The sequence below is a fragment of the Schistocerca piceifrons genome, chromosome 8 (genome assembly GCF_021461385.2).
Source record: "Schistocerca piceifrons isolate TAMUIC-IGC-003096 chromosome 8, iqSchPice1.1, whole genome shotgun sequence".
In the NCBI taxonomy this organism is placed as follows: domain Eukaryota; kingdom Metazoa; phylum Arthropoda; class Insecta; order Orthoptera; family Acrididae; genus Schistocerca; species Schistocerca piceifrons.
In genome coordinates this window covers 417,360,382-417,386,093 of record NC_060145.1, presented here as the reverse complement: position 1 = coordinate 417,386,093, position 25,712 = coordinate 417,360,382, and the positions used below count along the sequence as shown (strand labels likewise).

General features: G+C 41.6%; 1 protein-coding gene across 1 annotated transcript in view; it reads left to right on the top strand.

The window, feature by feature from the left end:
- The window catches only part of LOC124711240 (PAX-interacting protein 1-like), a 175,783-nt gene that overhangs the window by 87,139 nt on the left and 62,932 nt on the right, over positions 1-25,712 (top strand). Inside the window, exon 14 of the mRNA XM_047241200.1 lies at positions 20,500-20,812. Within this exon, the coding sequence (XP_047097156.1) occupies positions 20,500-20,812 (313 nt within the window). The remainder of the gene's footprint in view (positions 1-20,499; positions 20,813-25,712) is intronic.

The following is a 25,712-nucleotide window of genomic DNA, read 5'->3' as shown; positions in this document are numbered from 1 at the left end:
AACATTCCCATTGATGGAAATTTATTATAGAGAAGGCCCAAAAAATCTCCCCAAACTTGGAAATAAAGATTTTTGTGCAGTGAATGACTGGCAGGATCCCTTGGATGGGGTAGTGGGTGGATGTTAAGTGAGGTGGCAATGTGGAAAGTATTGGACATAGGGAGAAGAATATTTTGCCATGGGTGATGATGGATATGAGCTCAGGAATGTTTTCAATACTGATGGAACTGTAGCCTTTCACAATTTACCTCCCTGAAAAACGTAGGCCTATTCTGTTCAGAGGGAAAATGTTACAGAGACAACAAAAGGAAAGAAAGAATGATAGCCGTGCTGTCAAGGGGAAGGTCTCAGACACGGCCAAGCAATTCGGCTCAAATTTGTCAGGACGCTTGTGTAAACCTAAAATGAAGGAATCTAAGATATTTTGGGTCAACACCCCTGCGTTTTTGAGAGAATCACCCCTAAAGGTTATGACGAGCAATCGACTCAAACTTGGCGGGATCGATAGATAGTTGTAAATAGAGCATTTTTCATCATCAGGTATGGGGTCCGCAAATGCAAACTTTTCCAGAAATTGAGGAAACAAACTTGTACAACTGCCCAGGGTGTATACGACCCGGGACAACCGGGAAATCCGGGAATTTTTTCATCTGGGAGAAAACCGGGAAAAACCCGGGAATTTTTCGGAATTCCCGGAATTTTTCGTTGTTTTAGCTTTCAGTTAAATTTTTGTAATTTTGACTGCAGAATTGATTCTCTAGCAAAGAATGTTATTGTATTCTGCTACTGGAGAATGATACTGCAGCAATAAAATATAAACGAGAGGGAAAAAAATAAAACTTCAGTGGCAAAGGAAATGTGCAATTTACAACAACAAAACACCGTGCACGCACAAGCGTCTGCAAATAGCAAAAATATCTCAAAGGCCGAAGGGCGCCGACTGTAATGCTTCGTAACAATAAACTGCTTGCTATGAGCATGACGTCACAACTGTTCACGTTAGGTTCCTTTGACCAATTGCCAGCGGTCTGTTGCGTATCCGCATTTGACTTGCATATAAGCAGGACCTTCTCCCGCTACTTGAAGTTTGGCTGTTAGCTGTATCGGTAGTAGCAGCAAGCAGCCAGATGCAAACGAGAAAAAATTTTCTCCCGCGCCCTAGCTGCCAGATTCATGCTTGCACAGAGTTGTCTAGTGGGGAGGGGGTTAACCTCCACGTGACCCGTGTTTACGTTAAGTGATTTCGCTGCTTCTATTCGCGTACAGCTTCCACGTCAAATGAAAACAAAACGGATTTCTGTGGCCGGGAGCTATCAAGTGAATTAAAATACATTCACATAATTATGGAGGGCAAAAATATATTATTAATTTCAGTTTTCTGATTTTATTTTATTTCCAAGTTAGTAGCAGTCAAGCACTAATCGCCTTGCAGAACAGTGAAGCTTTTTTTGCAAGTTTGCTAAAGAAATTTGGCTTTATTAATCTTTCCGCTGAGGCAATCATTTTATTTGAAATGAAGTGTTTCCTTCTACAGTATTGCCTAGTTCCAACTGTTCGCTGAATTTCAAGTGCAGTTTCAAGTCCACGTTATCATCTTCTGCCATATATGGCATTATGCCATAATAAAGAACCAAAAATGAGACCGCAGAGTACTGGTACTCCAAGAAAATTTGCATCCCAAAAACCACACTGAAAGGCTTAATATCAGATGGGACCTACTTCATTGTGAATCTGGAAAAAGCCAATTTGCACTTCAAGCCGAATTATGCATTTTAGTATGGTTTACGAAATTCCGATGCTCTTTGGAGTATCCTCTGATGCCCTGTTTCCTTTATGGTGTAGTGTATGTTAATCCTTTGTTAGTGCTTCATACACACGAACATGCGGGCTTCCTACACCACTACAGTTGCAGACGCACAATAATGCCTGTTTTCTGGCGCTCTCTGGCAACTGTAAATCGAACCTATTTCTAACAGTCTCCGGATAGTATTGCGAACGGTGGTTAGAAAAGCGTTAATTTCAAAGTAAATTTCTTTTTACGTAAGATGGAATTAGGTTACGTGTGAGAAAGTGGGATGGATATCTAAATCACAGGGCGTTCGAAACTGAACAGTTTGAGGACCAGCCACTTACAAGAATTTCGAGCCGAGACATTTATGTCAGAATTTTATATTTACTGGTACATTTGTGTGATGTATCTTAAAGTATTACACACGCAAAAAAAAAAAAAAAAAAGAAAAAAAAAATAAATAAATAAATAAAATAAATCAATATTACATGTGAAAGCTTAGCTTCTGTTGTAGCGAGTTAACCTTAGAGACCAAAATTATATGTTGAATGCTTAGCTTTTTCTTGTAGATATACGGTACTGTGAACATTAATGTAAACCATTAACCTTTCCTCTTGCGTGTTCGCGCTATGTAACCAGTGAATTTGCTATTGGCTGACTATAACATGTGTCCTATGCTCTGATAGCTGCTGTCATTGGCTTGCGAGATCTCGTGGCTTGAGATATGGTTACTCTGCTGACAAAAGGACATCGCAACCTTCGTTTCAACGCTCCGGAAACTAACGCACTGTGTTTGGTGCAATTCGAATTTATGCTTTTGTAATACGAAAATATGCAGCGTATATGTTGCTGCAAATCAAAGGTCTTTCCAAAACTTCTCTGCCCCGTCTCTTTTTTTTTTTTTCACCCCCCCCCCCCCCCCCCCCCCCCCCCCACCCTCCGGGAAGTTCTATGCGATTGTATAAAACGTTAACCATTCAAAGGATTGATAAGTTTTTACAGTTCCGAGGGAAAACCTACTGTCACTTAGCACAGAAAAATTGTATTTTCGCCCGGGAAAAAGCATATTTTTTAAACGGGATATCCGGGAGAAATCCAGGAATAATCCGGGAATTTTTTTCCTTGGCCCCTTATACACCCTGCTGCCACTTCGGTACTGACATGGTAAACGCTTTTCGCCGACAGCGCTGATAACGCTACGGTCAAGGTAACTGGCTGGGAATTGGAGAAACCTAGCGGATGTTGTTCTTTTTGTTTGTATTTTTCCATATCTCAATTGCTAGGGATAGGAGGGTTAATCAGGTAAGTAAATCAATAAGGAATGATAATAATAAGGTAGGCAAATCAATAAGGAATGATAATAATAAGGTAGGCAAATAAATTTCTCAAACCTCTTTGGGATAGTAAAACAACTAAAATGTTACTCCAGGTCAATTTACAATTGCTCTTCCAGTCACTATTACTTGTCCTCACTTTTTTTCGAACAACTAGATGGATGTACTTGTCATATAAACATTCGAAACAAATATACTCACGGCACCAAGAACCTCTAATGAATGCAATCTTTCAACAGCTACACTGTTCCGTCCAAAGAGTCGGCGGAAAACAAACTTGGTTTACATTTAAAAATATGTCCTTTTCGGGAATTAATTTTGATGCATACCACACTTACGATATCATTGTCTGAAAAATCGGTGCTGAATGTTGGTTATGAATTATGCTGTGAATAGTTATTGCATCCGTGCGGTTGTGCAATTCTCGCCTGGGTTTCCAGAAGCACACTGTAATTCTGAAGCCATGGAAATAAAGTTTCTAACCTGGCGATAGAAATAAACATCGCATGGCTGGCACACAGGTGTGCAGTTTGGCGGTATTACTTTTATTGTGCACGTTGGCTGAGGCCTCGCCGTCTATAAACATTGTGTCATATATTGTAGTATTAATTTGTCCACTCCATGAATCCAATATTAGGCAGAACTTGTTATCAGAAACATATGGTTTTAAAACATTCTCAAGAAATGTTCTGTAAATCATATTTGTCAGTTTCCCAGATTTGGAGCAGGTAATGCAAACATTTTTCAATGAGTCGGTTAAACAATTGACCTCTTCTATAACCCGAGGACCAAATGTAACATTCCTTTCTTGTAAACACATGAAAACCTTAGGCAACACTTTTCCACAGGCTGTGATGGCATATTGCACCATGTACGAATGTGTTAGTGTTTGTCTGTATTTGATCATATAATCACGATGAAAACTGATCATAAGTCACACCATTTGTATGCTGAAAAGAGCCGCCACTTTCTGTATATCTTCTATATTTTGTACCTCCTTATGAGAGACGAATTTTGACGTGCCGTTGATGAACTTTATAGTCTGATTTGAAATTTCTGGCCCAAGATAATGATGCAGCAAATGTAAAATCCTTGTTGGCCGTTATATTGAAGCGCTGCAGCTGCAGCCCAATCCTGAAGTATTCGCATTGTTATATTCTCATTACGACGACAAGATTTGACAAATTGGCTGTATGTCCACTTATTTATCGCCTGGTATTTGTCATATCTTGTCCCTCCTTTAACGATATCACTTTCCCACAATTTCAAGTCCTCCTTCCTTTTCAGGGTTGTTGGTTGCTCCATTCTTTTGCAGTGTTTGTAAGCTCCAATTTGGATGATCCTTGGCTAGCACTACCGCCTTTACTTTTACTTCAAGGGGTATAGCGCCATAGTTCAATCTTTTAGTAACCAGTTTGTAATACTCATCGGGAACAGATGAAGAACAGAAGAAGATTCCCAGTGACGTGGAGATTTCCAAAGTGTTATGACCATTTTGCGATTCACTAGTTGGGATATCTTCCACTGAATCACCCTTCTGCTACGTCTTCATGGTATAGTACTTCAGTATCAACAAAAGTCATTCCGTTCGTCAGCTCCAAAAATTGCTCGACGATAGCCGCTCCTATCAATCTGGAATGCTGAGAAACAGAACTACCTGCTTCCAATAGTGCATTCATAATGCATCTGTCGTGCAACACGTTTTACAAACCAAAACACAAGCGTCGGTAACTTCCCACTTGCCATCGTCTGTGACAGGCTCCCAACTATATATTACAGCACTAGTCGAAAGGTGTACATCCTTCATTATTCAGATTATGCACCTGAAAGATATGACACAACAAACGATAACTAGTTACTATGGCATAAACAGACGAACTAATTACTACAAACTACATACAGTACTCGTCATATGTTAGTTACGGAACGACACTGTATTCGTTCACAAAATGTATTTCACTCGGCGCATTAACGATAGAAAAATCACTACATGTATCCGCAAGGTTCATGGCAGCCTAATGACTGAAAAACAACTCTTTCCGATTGACTTCTATAAGGCTCGTGCTGGACACCTTCACTCTTCAAGTTCACAACTATGATATGACGAAGAGGCAACCGGGACAACATAACTGTTCTCGCATGCATTCTGTCCCATGCATTGCTGTAAATAAGCGTCGTGCAGTTGGCTATCTGTGATCCCTCATGAGGAATTCGCAGCACTCTTACTCGGAGTTGTTTTCATGTGACAAGGCTTAAAAGTTTAATACTTTACCAACTCACGGCATTTGGGAAATTAGTTTGCCTATCTTATTACTATCATTCCTTATTGATTTACTTACCTTATTAACCCTCCTATCCCTATCAATTGAGATATGGAAAAATACAAACGAAAATAATAACATCCGCTAGGTTTCTTCGAGATTCGAACCCGGGTTCCCCGATTCCCAGCCAGTTACCTTGACCGTAGTGTTATCAGCGCTGTCGGCGAAAAGTGTTTACCATGTGGGTACCGAAGTGGCAGTTGTACAAGTTTGTTTCCTCGATTTCTGGAAAAGTTTGCGTTTGCGGACCCCATACCTGATGATGAAAAATGCTCTATTTACAACTATCTATTGATCCCTCCAATTTTGAGTCGATTGCTCGTCATAAACATTAGGAGTGATTTTCTCAAAAACGCGGGGTGTTGACCCAAAATATCTTAGAGTCCTTCATTTTAGGTTGTACACAAGTGACCTTCCAAATTTGAGCCGAATTGGTTGGCCGTGTCTGAGGCCTTCTCCTTGCGAGTGTTAATAGTAACAACAGTGAAAGTTGCCACCATTAATAATGGGAAAATCTAAAACTTCCAGGTGACTTGAAAATAAAAACTCACTTTTCAGCACCTGCAATTTTATTAGCAATGCTTGGATTATTGCTGAAATTGATACTGAGTTTCTTAGCACTTTAGATGCCAAGATGGATGCAGCAGGATGAAAGTTCGCTGTTCTTACTGACATACGCCCTGCATACCCAAAGGTCTGAACTGCAGCCCCTAGACTGGGCCTAATTCATCATGTGAAAGCTAAATACAAAATGGCTGTTACACAGTGGACAATTTCATTGCTTGAAAGTAAGGGTGTAATAAGAGTGAATATTTTACGGTCTGTTCACATTGGCACTGAGTGCAATCTGTAATACAGCGGACTGTGTTGAACTGATTTTCAAATGCTAGCTGTTGGGCAAGTACCAGATACTGCAGAAGTGAAAGAAAACTATTTACCTGGATGCTGTCACAGATATTCTGGCAAATGTGACATTTCAGGACCTTTCGTGATTATAAATTATTGACTTTTGCAAAGCAGATAGGTTATGAGTGTTGTTTGGGGAAAGGGAGGGGAAGTTACAACTTTTCAAAATGAAAAATTTCTTCTTCATTTTGAATGCTGCCTTTAAACCGAGAGACCAGTTGATAATTTTACATATGACATTAAAATAAATGATTATTGAGTTAGTGAAAAGTGTGTGCCACAGGTATACACTCCTGGAAATTGAAATAAGAACACCGTGAATTCATTGTCCCAGGAAGGGGAAACTTTATTGACACATTCCTGGGGTCAGATACATCACATGATAACACTGACAGAACCACAGGCACATAGACACAGGCAACAGAGCATGCACAATGTCGGCACTAGTACAGTGTATGTCCACCTTTCGCAGCAATGCAGGCTGCTATTCTCCCATGGAGACGATCGTAGAGATGCTGGATGTAGTCCTGTGGAACGGCTTGCCATGCCATTTCCACCTGGCGCATCAGTTGGACCAGCGTTCGTGCTGGACGTGCAGACCGCGTGAGACGACGCTTCATCCAGTCCCAAACATGCTCAATGGGGGACAGATCTGGAGATCTTGCTGGCCAGGGTAGTTGACTTACACCTTCTAGAGCACGTTGGGTGGCACGGGATACATGCGGACGTGCATTGTCCTGTTGGAACAGCAAGTTCCCTTGCCGGTCTAGGAATGGTAGAACGATGGGTTCGATGACGGTTTGGATGTACCGTGCACTATTCAGTGTCCCCTCGACGATCACCAGTGGTGTACGGCCAGTGTAGGAGATCGCTCCCCACACCATGATGCCGGGTGTTGGCCCTGTGTGCCTCGGTCGTATGCAGTCCTGATTGTGGCGCTCACCTGCACGGCGCCAAACACGCATACGACCATCATTGGCACCAAGGCAGAAGCGACTCTCATCGCTGAAGACGACACGTCTCCATTCGTCCCTCCATTCACGCCTGTCGCGACACCACTGGAGGCGGGCTGCACGATGTTGGGGCGTGAGCGGAAGACGGCCTAACGGTGTGCGGGACCGTAGCCCAGCTTCATGGAGACGGTTGCAAATGGTCCTCGCCAATACCCCAGGAGTAACAGTGTCCCTAATTTGCTGGGAAGTGGCGGTGCGGTCCCCTACGGCACTGCGTAGGATCCTACGGTCTTGGCGTGCATCCGTGCGTCGCTGCGGTCCAGTCCCAGGTCGACGGGCACGTGCACCTTCCGCCGACCACTGGCGACAACATCGATGTACTGTGGAGACCTCACGCCCCACGTGTTGAGCAATTCGGCGGTACGTCCACCCGGCCTCCCGCATGCCCACTATACGCCCTCGCTCAAAGTCCGTCAACTGCACATACGGTTCACGTCCACACTGTCGCGGCATGCTACCAGTGTTAAAGACTGCGATGGAGCTCCGTATGCCACGGCAAACTGGCTGACACTGACGGCGGCGGTGCACAAATGCTGCGCAGCTAGCGCCATTCGACGGCCAACACCGCGGTTCCTGGTGTGTCCGCTGTGCTGTGCGTGTGATCATTGCTTGTACAGCCCTCTCGCAGTGTCCGGAGCAAGTATGGTGGGTCTGACACACCGGTGTCAATGTGTTCTTTTTTCCATTTCCAGGAGTGTATATTTTAGGATTTGCAAGGGCCATGTCATGTGCATTTGTACTTAAAAGAAAACTGCCTGTGTGGTCTAAAAAGCTCCAAATTCTGATGTGGGTACTTCGTTGGCAAATTTGATCTAAAACACTACATATAGAAAGCCCCATTTTAAGAAAAAAATATTTTGGTCCTCAGAGATTTGTTAAAAGGGTATTTAACTGTAGGGCATTTCATCTTTGTTTTGTTTTTGTTTTGTTACACAGTCAAAATGGTTCAAATGGCTCTGAGCACTATGGGACTAAACATCTGTGGTCATCAGTCCCCTAGAACTTAGAACTATTTAAACCTAACTAACCTAAGGACATCACACACATCCATGCCCGAGGCAGGATTCGAACCTGCGACCGTAGCAGTCGCGCGGTTCCGGACTGAGCGCCTAGAACCGCTAGACCACCGCGGCCGGCATTACACAGTTAAAATAAAAACTCAGATGTCTGTGAGAATTAATGACTGTAACATGATTTGCAGTGTCAAATTCTAGTTTCCAGTAGGTAAATGACACCACAGTCATTACTGCAAGCTTACTTATTTTTAAATGGTATACTTTGGCTCTTTTTTCCCTTGGCTGTGAAACAAAGTTGAGTCAAAGCACTAAATGTTATTCCATAGTTGGGAGAAAGCACAAAAGCCAAATATACAGGTATAAAAAGGAATCATCTTGAAAATAAGAGGAAATTTTCAAAATGGATCATGCTTAACCGAATAAAGCAGTAATTAAGAGAAGATATATATGTAGAGAGAGAGAGAGAGAGAGAGAGAGAGAGAGAGAGAGAGAGAGAGAGAGAGAGAGAGGAGGAGGAGGAGGAGGAGGAGAACCACAGATTTCACAAAGGTTAAAGCTGAATTTTTGAAGTAATATTCATTTTTGATACATTGTGTGTGTGTGTGTGTGTGTGTGTGTGTGTGTGTGTGTGTGTGTGTGTGTGTGTGTGTGTGTGTGTGTCCTCCCAGAAAGAAAAATTAAAAACAGTGAAACTAAATGGAAAAAATGAGATACAAGCATAAGTACACGGTACAATAAGATACAGAACTATTTGAGTTTGGGATGGCACCACAATCAGAATTTTCCATTTATTGTTTTGAATACAAATATTCTTCAACTTAATATTCATTGCAGTACATGTGTGTGAATCGATTGTTAATTTGGTAGGTGTTAGACAGCAAACCTAAAGATCTTGGAGTCTATCCTCACTCAATCGTAGAAATTTTTGTGTCCATTCTCTCTTCATTCACCTCCAAAAAGTATGAAAAATGTTAGGTTCCCCATGGTTGTAGTTAGTAGACCTCCCGTTAACCTACTGCCAAAGTTCACCACAGTCAAGCAGCATACAAGTATGAACCACAGTACTTCAGTGCACCATAATTATGGTAACAACCTAATTTGCACTGGGCACAGCTCACATAGACTGGAAATTCGGATTTAAAGATGATGTGCTATTCTTCAGTTGAAATTTCCTGCTCGTATTCTCCTGAGTTATAATATGGTGATGTACTGGAAATATGTAACTAAGAAAGCAGATAGAAGCCTAGCTCTTCTCTTTCAACCCCAAACTCTATAACTTTCATTTATGTCTTTATTAATCAGAGTCTGGTTTACAGGACACTGCTTTTATATGTATCAGGCATGTTCTTTGATCACATAGATTCATGTATGTCACTGCATTCACAGTATCAGAATACTTGACTGTAACCATTTCCACATAGCAAACTTGCCTTTAAAGATCAACGAGAGCCCCGCTCTCCATTTCACCCACTGTATCTTAAAATTATCTTCTGTTTCATCTCTAGGTCTGCTTATATGCATAAATTTCACTATGCCATGAGACTACCTTTCTTATTAAGTCATAATAATTGTTACATACCTGTAACTTTGTGCCTTATTTTGGTTTAGCCAATCATCTGTATAGGTCCACTGTCAGTGTCATGTTCACTTGTGAAATCTATTCCCATTGCCTTAACTTATTACCATCCAAGGTTTGTGGATTACTACCACTTCGCCTTAGATAACTTCTGCATTGTACATGTCATCATGCTAATTCAAGGATTTAGATGTGAGGTATTTCATAAGCTTCATTTTATGATTGTATACTGTTTCTTTTATGCAGCAGTAGCCACTGCCAGTTCACTCTAACTCATTGAATACTTAAGCCTAGGCCAGTTGCATGCCTTCTTTTATGCACATTCTAATTTGTAGATTCAATCTGCCATTGTGAATTGCAAATCTCAGACATTCAGAAAGTCAAGCATGCACAGAAACACTGCTGCTGTACTGCGATGTTAGCCAGGTAAGTCTTTTTACATTGTACTAGCTTGAAGTAACCTTTGTGAATGAGAACAACAATTACTTGCTTCTACACCATCTTCTGTAGCTGGATAATTCATAATTACCTTTCAGTTTAAGATTCTAATGTATCTATACAAACCAGCCTCCCCTAACATGGTTCAGGTCATTCTTTCTGTGGATTCACCTAACCTAGGCATAGGCCATCTCTTCTATGGGTCCACTTACCCCTTACTCTTAAACACTCATTATACTGGGTATATTGCATCACAAACACTCACCATCATGCAAAGCATCCTACCCTTTTCCCCTGTTCGTTTACATGAGGACATTGCTCCTTAGCCTTTTGATTCTTCCTGGTCACTATACGCTTGAGTTCCCACACTCTTTTAGATTTACATTCACACCTAGACTTCTTTTCATTTGGTATCTCAGTGCTGTTACTACATATAGTTTATTATTTATGTTACTGTGTTTCAGACCACTGATCATTTTAGTAGAGCATCTATAAAATTGTCAGTCCTACATGCTACCTTAAAATATTGTTGCTCTTATTTTCGATATTTTTATCTGTCCTAGCATAAACATATTATCTCTTTTTAAAACTTTAAGGAGTATATTAGTGTGAAGTTATAGCTTACCTTCGTCTCCTCTCCCTTCGTCTTAGCTTGCGTTATGTACGTACCTGCAACTACAGTTCATCTGGGAATAACTCTACATTCTAGTTTCCTCCTTGTTCAGTATGAAGTTACAGCTTCTTGCTTACTCTTATGTTAGCACGCCACAACCTCCTTTAGGGAACAGCTTCCCTTCCTCTTCCCCTAATTTATTTGAATGTTGCTAACATGTTTTCAAACAATAATATAAATGTTCCTATAATTTTTAGTGAAAAAATGTCATTTGTATGTAATACATGTGTGGTTTGTGTCGCTTCATGCTATGTATGTTACTCTCTCTTATATGTATTCTCTTGGCTTTCAAATGAGAAGCTTGTACAAATAAATTTCTGTATTCTATTGTTTCATTTCAAAGTAGATTACACAGGCTCTGATTCTATTAATCTTTTCATATTTCTCCCCTGTCAGAGAACAGTATAATTCTCACTTAATGTAAAATATGTTGTTAGCCTGGCCGATGGAATATTTGCAGATCACATTCTATTGGTTTTAACAGTTTATCATAAGCAACCAACTTATTCCATTGGATTTAGTGTGACATAGGTAAGAGGTCAAAGAGACAAGTTAAAGAACACAAATTGGGATCATAGATGAGTGTCAGACAGGAAAAACTGGAGTTAAAAATTATTTTGATGACTTTTTAATATAGGGTCTTCCAGTTTTCAGTGCTCCCCATTAATAAAAGCTTTCCAGATAAACATAAAAATAAAAAATAAAAAAATTAACTGGTACACAAAAGAACTGCCGAAATTTGAGAAACCTTGCTCATACTGTATTGAATATGTAAAAGCGAGAATCATCGAGGGGCTGAGCAGTGGGATTTGGTTTACCGTGCTTACCTTAGGAGTAAAAAGCATTACAAATTTAAGCTTATGCAAGCCAAAAAACCAGAATGTTAAAAATTAGGGAGAAGGTACTCCAAATAAATGTAAGAAAGCATGGAAAGTTATTAGACAAGATACATTCTTCCAGTCAGGTATGCTCAACTCAGCTTGAACTATGAGAATTGAATGATTACTTTGTCACATAAGAGAGCTTTGAGACTAAATTAAGGCAACAGACAAATCTGCAATGGATCTGCTTGGTCCCCAGCTGTCCGAATTGGCTCTGTTGCATTGGATAAATTCACGGCTGATGGAAATTGTTCCCAAATTATCTAATTCCAAAAGTATGGATTTGTGCTTAATGTCTAATTATGTTGATAAATCAACAGTTCACTTGATATGTAAGCCACTAAGTTCTGTTTTAGTAACTTTAGAGTATAGAGTTCTCCCAGATTCCCCCAAAATCTCAAAAGTTATCACCATATTCAAAAAAAGGTGATAAACAACTCTAGTTGTTGTGCCAATATTCTCAAAAATATTTGGATCACTCATGTGCATTCAATTAAGCAATTATTTTGAAAGTATGACCTCCCTTGCAACAATCAGTATGGATTTCGGCCAGGTAAAAATACTACCACAGTTGTTCTGGAAATTGTTGATCAGACTACATATTTCCAAAATAAGAAGATGGTGTTACTGTAGTAACCACAACCAACTGCGGGAACGCCTTGGGCTGCGGATCGGAGCCGCCGGCGGTGGAGCACGCACCACCGGGTAAACACAAGGACGAGTCGGACGACAGACCAACGACAACCGAATATGACCGACACAACAAGGAAGAGATAAACAACAGAGGCTTGTAGAAACCACAACACCAAACACCAACAGTAAATCCACTCGGAACCAGAGCCAGGCAAAAGTCAACAACGAGCAACAACAAGAACGCAGTACCGCCAAGATAGAAACTCAGTCCAGAGCGAGTACCAGACTGACTGGACTAGGGCAGAGAGGGTCCCTATATATGAAACCGGAGGGAGCGGCTATTGGCCGCTGTCTGCACGTGGCGTAGCAGTGGTGCCCTCGCTGTGCGAGAGCCACTGCGCAGAATAGCCGCTGCGGATGCGGAGCCCTCTATGGGCTGACCACGTCCATTTCTTCTGGCGCGTGTTCGACTTCCGCGGCCTGAGGTACTAGAGTTACTTGTATAATGTGATAGTGAAGCATTGACTGCATTCCTTTTAGCATACTGTGAATAAAATTTGAGAATTATGGTGTATACAAATCTACATTATCAGTAATTTCCTTCTACTTGAACAACAGAAGACAGTTCGCCTCATGATTTTTCATTATGGATGTCAATGACCTGCCCTATTATGTATCACAATCTGTAAACTGATCTGCTGATGATAGAATTTACTTACTTCAAATCATGACATCCCAACTCTTGATGAGATTATTCAAGAAATTCTTGACTGCATTAAATTAGTTTGCAGCCAATAAACTTGTTTGTAATTCAGACAAAACCCAAAAGCTTATTTAAGGATTGTCTGAGAATGTAGGAAATAAATGTGTCAAACTCTTAGGAATACGTATTGACACCAAACTCATGAGATGATCATATTAACAAAGCCTGTAAAGAGATCTCACAAGTGTCCTACCTCATGTGGAGACGTAGAGATATGGTCAGTAATAATTCTCTCTGTATGACAAATTTCACACTCTTGTAGCCACATATTTCATATGGCCTTCTCGTGTGGACGTTCTCCTCATATAAGTCATGTAAAAAAGTCTGTGTAATGTGCAAGCCTGCTACTATAGGGCAGAGGTTCTCAAACATTTTTGCCACACCCCTCTTCTGTAACCTAAATTATTTGGTTCCCACCTCATTGCTCTTTCCATCCTGAGCGCTTCTCATACTTAACACAAAATCTGTTTAGTTCTGTCCAATAATTATACAATGTTCTCTGAGCACACCATGGTTAAGCATTTTTTAAAAATTTATCGTGTGTTATTATTATTCAAAGATAGTCAAGAGTTAAGAATTACAACGCGTTTATAAATAACCATAACTATGTGTGCAGTTATTGGGATTGAGCAGATATGAGTATTTCCCTATATATTTCCAAACAATGGAAACATCAGGCAGGCACAAGTGAAAAGACAATTACACATTTAGCTTTCAGTCAAAGCTTTCTTCAGAAAAGGAAACATACACATTAATTCACACAAGCAAGCACACGACAGCAGTCCCGCCTTATATTGTTCACTACATATTTTTTTATAAATTAGTTCATAAATTAGCCAGATAGTTAAAGTTTGACTGTGTCTGTGTATATTGCTTTTAAATAATTCAGAATTTTTAATTTGTGAAGGAGCACAATTTACAAATGATTATAGAACAATTGTCATTATTTTAATGCCAATTTAAAAACTTATATTCAGACTGATCAACCAAGAAGGAAATAAACAAGAGTAAAAATGCAAACAGTTCAAAATTCAGAAATTTTCTGACATTTGCACGCTTAGTGTGATGTGCGTGCTTGAATTTGTGAAGAAATCAAATCCAGTCTTAATCAAATATTTGCAACAGCAACTTATAGATGGCATCTCAGTGTATCGAGATTGACCCTTTTTCCATGATGAATGCCGTTGCAGGAAATGTTGACTCATACAAGTAAATTGATGTGAAAGTTAATAACATGTCCACTGTCCTTCTTGCTGAACTGGGATATTCATTCTGAGTCTGCACTCAGAATTGTTTAAGGGACTTTGATTTAAATACATTTTTAAGTGTTCTGTCACTTGAGAGTTCTATTAGCTCCTGCTGTTCTAGTGTTGGCAAGTGGTCTCGTAATTGTATTGAATGGATTGTGAATCCAGTCACATTTAAGATGAAGGTTCTGAAAATTTATCCTGAGACTGTTGCTGAAGGTTTCCATGATGTGCTATGCCGACTACTAATTTTACCTACATCCAACTCATTGCCCTTCACGGAATCATTTAGGCATGAAAACATCTCACAGTTACCCTTCTCCATCTGGATTTTCCATCATCTAAGTTTTTTTTCATAAATGCAAGCACTTTATCGATTAGATAGATGATGTGACCTTTTTGGCCTTGAAGTGATACATTAAGATTATTCAATTTTTCAGAAACATCAGGCATTAGAAGCCGTTTCTTATCCAGAAACAGAACCGCAAGTGCAAGGCTGCTGTTCAATAGGAGAAAACAAATTTATCCATCCGCTCCATTACGCAACAAAGAACTTTACCAAGAGACAACCAACTTACCTCTGTGTGAAATAGAAGCAACCCATGAGTGAAACCCATCTCTTTGCAAAAAAATGTAAAATAGCCTGCTGTGTATAGCTCATCTTTTCACAAAATTTACAGCTCTAGCTACATCATTCATCACATTATTGACTTCTGGTTGTACTACATGTGTATCAAGCAGTGTGTGAATTTTACAGGAGGAGAAACCGCTCGCACTGCTGCTGTGAACTCCTTTTTAATTCCAGTAAATGCTACCATCCCATCAGTACATATTCTGACACAATTTGTCTGTGACAGATTGTTGTCACTGAAAAGGGAATCCACAAAAAGGAAATATCTTCATCTGTAGTCCTCTCTTCCAGAGCTTTATGAAACAGAAAGTCCTTCTGCCCTTCAATTTCATAACAGTAGCATATGAAAACAAGAAGCTGGGAAGGATGTCTGATATAATTTCTGTCATCAAGCTGCAGGGTGAAGTTTGGGGCTATAACGAAGATGTGGTAGCAATTTATTTTTCATATCAGTGGTCATTGCATCAATACAGTGAGAGTGGTATTGACTTCAGACTTTCAAACCTTTCTCCATGCATGATTTTGCACATATTGACAGCTGCTGAAAGAAGTTCTGTATGATTGTAATTAAAGTATAACTACTCACAGAGGTACAGTGTAGGCTGTAATTATCGTATGGCAGTGAAACTTTGTAGCTATGCTAATGAGTTAAAGCAGATCAGATTTACGCAGGAGAAACAATTAGTTTGAGTTGTGGCCACCAGGTGCAAATCTGGCGCTCTACACTGTTTGTATGACGGTACGATGTCCACACTGTTATTTGACAAGCCATAACATGAGTGAACAGTATGGCCATTGAGAAAAGAAATTGTGTGCTGTTAACAAAACTGTTTCATGTGAACAGCAGCAGTTAAAATGGTACATTGAGGGAGTATCATTGACAGAAAGATCTGAGGAGAGACCCAGTATCATTAAATGGTTTAAAGAAGATTATAATGAAATGCAAAAATGTGGGTGAATTTGGGGTGGCACCTGGAAGAGGAAGGCATGCTGTCCTGGTGTAAATTGTTGATGAGGTTGCTGTTATTGTAACTAACCATGCACCTTGTGCCCCAGATAGTGCTAATGCTTGTGCAGTGTCACAAGAATTGTCCATCCCATGGTCTGTTTTACACTGGTACCTGTAGAAGATCCATATGGTTGCAGTGATTGAAACCTCATGATCCACAGCAACATTCTGAATTTGCTCTTCAGTTTCTGCTGTATATCAAAGTTGATGACATATAGCCAGCCAATATTCTATCGAGGGATGAGACACATTTTACTCTACAGGGTGCAGTGAATGCACAGAACTGCCAAATTTGGGGTACTGTTAAGCCACATCTTGGCACAGAGAGCATCAGCTTTTAACAACTCTTGGAGTGGGCTGGCTTTGATACAAAAGTCTTTGATTAAATGACGGTAATAAGAACATAATCTGAGGAAGCTTCTCACATCTCTAATACTTTTAGGAATAGGAAATTCCGTTACAGATCTCACCCTTTCTGGGTCTGGCCGCACATCTTTGTTTGACGCAAGGCGTCCAAGTATTTTGATTTCTTTTGCTTCAATGACACACTTTCTTGGATTAAGTTCAGTCCGCCTTGTCGGAGACACTTAAGAATGGCCCTCAGTCTTTTTACGTGTTCATCAAATGTCTCTGAGAACACTATAATGTCATCTAAATAACAAAGACACATCGTCCACTTCAGGTGACTTAGAAGATTATCCATCATCTGTTCAAAAGTTGCTGGTGCATTACGAGACAGCATTACATTAAACTCATACAGGCCATCAGGGGTGATGAATGCAGTTTTCTCACGATCAGCCTCATCTACTTCGATTTGCCAATGTTCCGAGTGCATGTCCATGGTCGAGAAAAACTTAGCCCCCTTCAGACAATGTAGTGTATTGTCAATTCGTGGAAGGGGGTAAATGTCCTTTTTAATTATCTTATTAAGCTTCCTGTAATCAACGCAAAAGTACCAACTGCCATCCTTCTTCCCGACGAGAACTACTCATGACGACCATGGGCTCTGCGAAGGCTTAATGACGTCATTCTTCATCATTTTTTCTACCTCATCACGAATTATTCGACGTTCCGTTGCTGACACATGGTATGCTCTCTGGCCTATTGGTTAATGGTCTCCAGTGCTAATCCAGTGCTTCACCATCGATTTTTTCTAATTTGCTCTTCACCTATGGATTGAAGCATTCAGAGAACTCTTGAAGAATGGCAAGTAGTTGCTTCTGTTGTTCCTTAGTGAGATCTGGTGATAGTTGAGCTAGAAGATCTTGTCTCGTAGTGGTAGCGCCAATTTTGCCCACAGACTCGGCATGGGAGATTTCTATGATGCTCAGCTGTTCAGCAATTAACGACTCAGCGTTTGCTATGCACATGCGTCTTGGAAGGATCTGCGGTTCTCGGCGACAGTTAACTATCCACAATTCACCGAATCCGTTCTTAAACGAGACAGCAAAGGCTGGAATGACCAAGTTATTCTTCAGTGGTATGCTTCTCTTACATTCCACTACAAGATCCATGGGTTGATGCATGGCATGACACATGACAGTTACCTTTCAAGTACTGACTGCGGGAATGATCACTTCATCCAGTACACATAGTCTCCACACAATCGGACGCGCATCTTCCTGTCCACAGTATCTCATCTCGTCTAGCATAATCTTCGAGCGACCACAATCTATAATTGCCTGAGAAGCTTTCAAAAAGTCCCATCCGAGAATGACGTCATGACTACACTCTTGTAAGAGGATGAATTCTAAGGGCTTATACCCACATGAATTACACATCTTCCTGTAGGTTTTACATATTTCCCATTAGCCACCTTCAGCAGAGATGTTTTATTGTCAACGAATACGGTTTTCTGCAACTGGCGACAGTACTTGTCCGAAACGACTGAATATGATGCTTCAGAGACCACAAGAGCTTGGTCTGGTTGGCCATCCATGAGGATATTGACGTAGTTTCCTGTCATTTTTTCAGTGATTGATAGCGGAGGATTTTTCTCTTCGGTGGCCTCACCTCCAAGGAAGGTCACACCTTTAGTTTTCCAGGTCGTGGCGGCTAGGTGATAGGCTGGAGCTTCTAAACGGTGATGGAGACCTTGATGAGCATGTTGGGGAGCGTCCTCTCCAGCGGCTAGCTTGCGGCGATGGTGATCTACATCGTCCTGCACCCACATCTTCTTTTTCATCTTCATCATCCTGCACCCACATCTTGTTCATCTTGTCCCGGAGTTGGCATCAGCTAAGATCAGTCTGCTGTCTTCTGGCGCAGGTATCATAAAATATCTGCCACCTTTCTCAACAGTAGCGCACCACATGTCCCGGTCGTCCGCAGTGAAAAAATACTGGTTGGTTATCCTGGGTCCTCCAGAAGTCAGTCTCCCTTGGTTGCCAAACAGGTTCCTCATGTGGCACTGTAGGAATGTAACTTAGCCTGGGTATTGACTTTTTCACCATTTTAAAGGGAAATGAAGGACAGTAGATTGGATTCAATGTCTGTTCCACTTCCTCCCTTATGACCTCTTGAAGCATCTCGGTTTTTTGCTCGCCGTGCAATCCAAGTGCCTTCTGAACTTCCTCTCCCACTATCTGATGAAGAACACTTGTGAAATCAGTTCCTTTCTTCTATCGCAGGCATCGATACAACGTTTGGAAGCCGTTCAAACTTCTTGCGTTTAATTCTTTTTTGATCCATTGTCTCTATATACTGGCACCAGTTTATGAAGTCGGCTGCTGTTGAAATCTCCTTCAGAAATAGGGCTTGATACATGTCCTCAGCAACACCCTTCATGAGATGTGCAATCTTATCTTCCTCCTTCATTCTAGGCTCCACTAGTTTACACAGCTCCAAGACGTCTTGAATGTAGGATGCTGTTGTTTCTCCTGGACGCTGTGCCCTGCAATTTAATTTATCTTCAGCCTTACACTTCTGTCGCTATGTGTGCCGAAATACTTGCGCAGTTCCACCTGGAATACTTCCCAGCTTGAGAACTTCTCCTCGTTATTCTGATACCATTGCTTGGCAGTGCTCTCTAAGTAGAAAAATACTTTAGCCAAACACACAGTGTTATCCCATTTGTTAAGTTTGGCTGTACGCTCATATACCTTCAGCCACTTGTTTGGATCTTGGCCATCATCACCAGAGAACCTGATAGGAGGTCTCATGTGGTGGCACACAGTTGCTGTCATCGTAGTGTCCTCTTCTTCTTCTGTCTCCAGTAGATTGCCATCTGTTGAATATGGCTCGAACACAGGTTTCTTGCCACGTAAACAGCGGCTCTGTCGTCACCTGATGGGAGCCACTGTGTCGTCGATGATGTGCGCTATCACGAGTTCCAATACCCAGCATCTCCACCAGAATAATGTCACGTAGAAGAAGGTGTAATTAGATGAATGACGAACACTAACTACACTTAACGTAGGTTTATTCAGCACTTGCACTTTCAAGAGTGCGGAGCGAACAGCCTCCGGCCAGAACACATACGGTATATATACAGTTACAGAACATTCCAGTACAATGATTCTTGACTTTTTTGGATACTTTTAGAATGTACTCTAATCAAATATAGAAATTAAAATTGTACAGTTCAGGTGAGTTTTGAACTCACGACCCTCCATGCAATAGTCTAGTATCATAACCGCTCCACCATGGTGACTGTGCTACTCAGCTTCTTCTGCAACAATATTTTATTCCCAAATCTTCCTTCCTTCCTTCCTTCCTTCCTTTCTTTAGTCACTTGAGTTAGCAGGATCCTACATATAATATTTTACATAGTCTTGACCCAGCTGTTATTTTTCCAAATGAGCATAAAACAATCCATGTTTACCTTAAGAAGACCAGTGGTGAGGTAGATGGTAGTATGACTGTAGGTACAGTGCTGAGACGAGAGGTTAGTATTGTCCACTGCCTTTACCATTCACAATTGGGGACATTCTTGATGACTTTGCAATATTGCATCCAGAATGTAAACAGAAACCAGTGCACCAGTTACACATATGTTGCTGGGCTACATTGGATCAAGATGACACTTGGCTGCAGTCCAGAGACGATTTGTTCAGTGAAATTCACTTAGAGAAATGTGCATTTCATTGTTTCTTTGTAGTATATTTGTTTCATTTAATGTATTCACACTGGAACAGCTTGTTCTGTTTCAGATTTTATTAGCAGCCCTGATGTTTCATTACCAAGGGACAATATGATTATTTGCTTAATCAACTAATACCCTACTTTGTTACTCAGGCAAGTATTTAAGTATTTTATCTGTGTCAACAGCAGCAGCGACGTGCTCTAGCCAATGTAGCCAACACTACAGTAGCAGGTGCGGGGCTGGCTCCTCCACCTGTCGTTGGACTGCAGCAGCAGCAACAGCAGCAGCCACAGCCACCAATACCTCAAGCACAGCAGCAGCTTGCTGCAGTTCCTTCACAACCACCACAGGTTCCGGGAGCCATACCGTACTCTCAGACAGCAGCAACCGCAGCTAGAGTGGCAGCAGCACTTGCAAAATCCGCCCAGGGAGCTGCTGCTCCACCCCAGCCACCACGTGCACAACAACAGTTTTATGGTCACAATCCTAACCTTAAACGTAAGTCTTGAGTTGTGTTGTTATACAAAAACATTTTCCTAAATTGTTCATGCAACATGTGTGCCTCAGTTACAAGACCTTGGGAATTATTCTATAATACATTTGTTAGAATACTTTTACACCTTGCATCTGTGTTGATATAACAGAAAACCGAGGCTTTTGGCTCTCATGTTTTACATGTGGCTTCTCCAGCATGATACTGCAAATGACTGCCTAGAAGTAACAATTGCTAAGAAGCAAGTTGGTCCATTGGCAGCATCTTGCTTCACTTGCTCATAAATCACAGAATTAATGTATGAAAAGGAAAGTTGCTACTCACCATATAGTGGAGATGCTGAGTCGCAGATAGGCACAACTAAAAGACTGACACAAATAAAGCTTTCAGTCAGTAAGGCCTTCATCAAAACTACACACACACACACACACACACACACACACACACACAAATGCAACTCACACACACAACTGGAGTCTCAGGCAACTGTGAGCAGCAGCACCAGTGCATGATGGGAGTGGCGACTGTGTGGGGGTAAGGAGGAGGCTGGGATGGGGAGGGGGAGACATAGTAGGGTAGGAGTGGCGAACAGTGAAGTGCTGCAGGTTAGACAGAGGGCAGGCGAGAGGGGGTAGTGGAAAAGGAGAGAACTAAAAATACTGGATGTGATGGTGGTATGAGGACTGTGTAGTGCTGGAAAGGGAACAGGGAAGGGGTTGGATGGGCGAGGACAATGACTAACAAAGGTTGAGGCCAGGAGGGTTATGGGAAAGGAGGATTTATTGCAGGGAAAGTTCCCATCTGTGCAATTCAGAAAAGCTGGTGATGGTGGGAAGGGTCCATATTGCACAGGCTGTGAAGCAGTCATTGAAATGAAGGATGTTATGTTTGGCAGTGTGCTCAGCAAGAGGTGGTCCACTTGTTTCTTGGCCGTAGTTTGTCGCTGGCCATTCATGCCTACAGACAGCCCACAGAGAATGCAGCACAGTGGTTGCAGCTTAGCTTGTAGGTCATGTGACTGGTTTCACAGGTAGTCCTGCTTTTGATGGGATAGGTGATGTTTGTGACCGGACTGGAGTAGTTGAGGGTGGGAGGAAGTATGGGACAGGTTTTGCATCTAGGTCGATTACAGGGGTATGAGCCATGAGGTAAGGGGTTGGGAGCAGGGATTGTGTAGGGAAGGACGAGTATATTTTGTAGGTTTGTTGGATGGCGGAATATGACTGGAGGGTTGGGAAGGATAGTGGGCAGGACATTTCTCATTTTAGGGCACGACGAGAGTGAGTCGAAATGCTGGCGGAGAATGTAATTCAGTTGCCCCAGTCCTGGGTGGTACTGAGTTACGAGGGGAATGCTCCTCTGTGGCTGGACGGTGGGAGACTGGAAAGATAAGGCACAGGACATTTGTTTTTGTACAAGTTTGGGAGGATAATTACGGTCTGTGAAGGCTTTGGTGGGACCCTTGATATAATTCGAGAGGGACTGCTCGTTACTGTAGCTGCGATGACCATGGATTGCTAGGCTGTATGGAAGGACTTCTTGGTATGGAACAGGTGGCAGCTGTTGAAGTGGAGGTATTGCTGGTGGTTAGTTGGTTTGATATGGATGGAGGAACTAATGAAGCCATCTTTGAGGTGGAGGTCAACATCTAGGAAGATGGCTTGTTTGGTCAAGTAGGACCAGGTGAAGAGAACGGAGGAGAAGCTGTTGATGTTCTGAAGAAATGTGGATAGGGTGTCCTCACCCTTGATCCAGATTGCAGAGATGTCATCAGTGAATCTGAACCAGGTGAGGGGTTTAGGATTCTGAGTGTTTAGGGAGGATTCCTCTAGATGGCCCGTAGATAGGTTGACAGAAGATGGTCCCATGCGGGTGCCCCTAGCTGTACCCTGGATTTGTTCGTAGGTAATGCCTTCAAAGGAGAAGTAATTGTGAGTGAGGATATAGTTGGTCATGGCGGTTAAGAAGGAGGTCGTTGGTTTAGAATCCATCGGGTAGTGTTCAATATCAGTAGTGTAAAGGGAGGGGGCATCAGTAGTGACCAGCAGGGCCCTTTGTGGTAAAGGGACAGGAACTGTGGAGAGCCAGTGAAGGAAATGGGTGATATCTTTTATATAGAAGGGTAAGTTGTGGATAATAGGTTGAAGGAGTTGGTCTACAAGAGCAGAGATTCTCTCAGTGGGGCACAGTAACTGACCACAATGGAGCATCCTGGGTGGTTGAGTTTATGGGCTTTAGGAAGCATGTAGAAGGTTGGTGTACATGGAGTGGTAGGGATGATCACAGAAATGGACTCCGAGGAGAGGTTCTGGGGTGGGCCTAAGGATTTTACGAGTGACTGGCGATCCTGCTGGATTTCTGGAATGGGCTCATTGTGGCAAGGTTTGTAGGTGGGAGTGCATGACAGCTGGTGGAGTCCTTCTGCCATGTAATCATTGTGGTTCAAAACAACAGTGGTGGGGCCTTTGTCCATAGATAGGATTATAAGGTCAGCATAAGATTTTAGATGGTGGACTGTGGTTCTTTCTACAGATATAAGGTTAGTTTGCATGTTGAGGGATTTGGGGAATGATTGTGAGGCCAGGTTCAAGGTTAAGAAGTTCTGGAAAGTTAACAGGGTGTGATTTGGGGCAGTGGGGGTGGATCACGGTTGGCTGGAAGAGTGAACTGAGTTACGCAGGGTTCAGCATTGGTCTTTGTCTGATTGGTAGAGTTGGTGGCGAAAAAGTGTTTTTTCTGCAGGGACCTGGAGAAGGAGAGAAGGTCTTTAACAAGACCTTCATGATTGAATTTGGGAGTGGGGCAAAAGGTAAGGCCTTTGGAAAGGACTGATATTTCTGTGGGTCTAAGGTTTCTGGAGGAAAGGTTCATGACTGTGTTTTAGGTCTGTTTAGGTTCTGGATGCTGTGTGGTGGTGGGAGGGATTTTTGGAGGGTGGAGTAAGTATAGTAGGTCTGCGAGACAGGGTTTATCAGCTGTGAGGGGACATGGAAGAGGTTTGGAGGTTGTTGTAGAGGTGGTGGACAGGGATACTCTAAGGCAGGAGTAGGAAGTGAGTGGGGTGGAGAGCTTTCTGAGATGGCATTGTGCATGTTGTGGATGGGGACAAGGTACTGCAAGGAGGTTTGAGCTTGGTTGATATGGTTTTGCAGTACTATGTTGGTGAGGGCTAAGGATTAGCAGAATCTGAACAGGTGGTCTTGTGTCATTGTGGAAGGAGGGTTGGCAGCCGGAGATGGATAATTTGTTGGTAAGGCCATTTGGAGGGATTCTGTGAACCAAGCAACAAGGCAGGAACAGTATGTGTCACTGAGTTCTGTTAATGTTAATTAACCAGCACCATAAATTGCTTCTGAATTGTCCTCAATCAAATGTTGGTGTCTTGGTCATGGCAGTATCTTTGACTACTAATCCAAAGGTCCTGACTCCAGGGTTTGACCCCAATCTCTGCTTAGATTTTGAATAAAGATCAAACTATAGTGGCTGAAGACTTATGGTATAAGAAAAAAAAGGCATATGTACAGAGCAACCGGTTGGTCTTCAAGTGGGAAACCACGTTTAAAGGTGGAAGAATCAGCTATGACCAGTGGCATGAGAAAGCAGAAGGCAATGGTAACTACTGCTTTAAAGACACAAAGTGTTTCAGCATGAAATGTAGCTTGTAATTAAAAGGGGACAGGTGATCTCCTCAATGCTGCATGATGCCAGATTAGTCGCCCATTCAGATCTCCGGGAGGGGACTGCCAGAGGGGTGTAACTTTTTGATAAAAATAAGGATAATGTTGTATTTGTTGGAGCATATAATGTCAGAAGTTTCAATAAATTTGGTATGCTAGAAAATCTAAAATGGAAAATTTGAATGATGAGTCTAGGTGTACTATGCTTCATTGAAGTGAAGTGGAAGAAAGGTAAAGACATTTGGTCAGGTGAATAGAGGCTAATATCAACTGTGTCATAAAATGGTGTATCAGGAGTAGGATTCATTGCAAATAGGAAGGTAATGCAAAGAGGGAGTTAGTATAAACAAATAGTTCAGGTACAAATGCTGACGTCATAAGTGGGAGACGACATACAGAGTATACGAGGTAACTGAATGGATAGGTCATTATATAATGGGATATGAAAATCTATTTATCATGGCATGATTGGAACATTATTGCAGGGGAAGGAATGGAAGGCAGAGTTGCAGGAGAATACTAGCTCCGTAATAATAATGAGAGAAGAGGACAACTTCCTGAGCTCTGCCATGAATTTCAGCTTGTAATACACTGTTAAAAAATCACAATTGGAGGAGGTATGCGTTCAAAGGGCTAGGAGGGATAGGAAAGTACCAGCTGCATTACATTATGGGGAGACAGAGCTTTTGCAATCAAATATTGGATTGTAGTTTGTTTATTCCTGAACTATTGGATTTATGCAGGTGTACAATAATAAGATTTTGCATTGAAATTTACATGTTGTATTTAGGGTTCTATGCTATTATGGAAGTCTTATTCCTCTTAAACACATCTATTGATTAATAGATTGTGTAGATACCTGGCTCAGTAATTGTAAGGTAGCTCTCTCACTGTCAGGGTTGGCACTTATTTAAACTAGTGTACTTTAAATCTACATTATTTCTGCTTTTTGTTTCGTAATGGTGGACGGCACTTCTGCAAGTTAAGGGTTTCTGTCTGCTTTCTTAATGAAAGGAGATAGGCTTTAATATAGAGGGAAGGTACTGTTATTATCTTTTGTTCTTTGAATGGTGGCTGGCATGACTATCTATACTGCCTATAATTGTCCTCACTGTGTTCTTTGCCGCATGAACATTGGTTCTGAACTGTAGGATATTTCTGTATATGAAGTGGGTGTGAAGGAAAGCATAGTATGAAGGCAGAAGCTAGTTATTACTAACACAAGGCT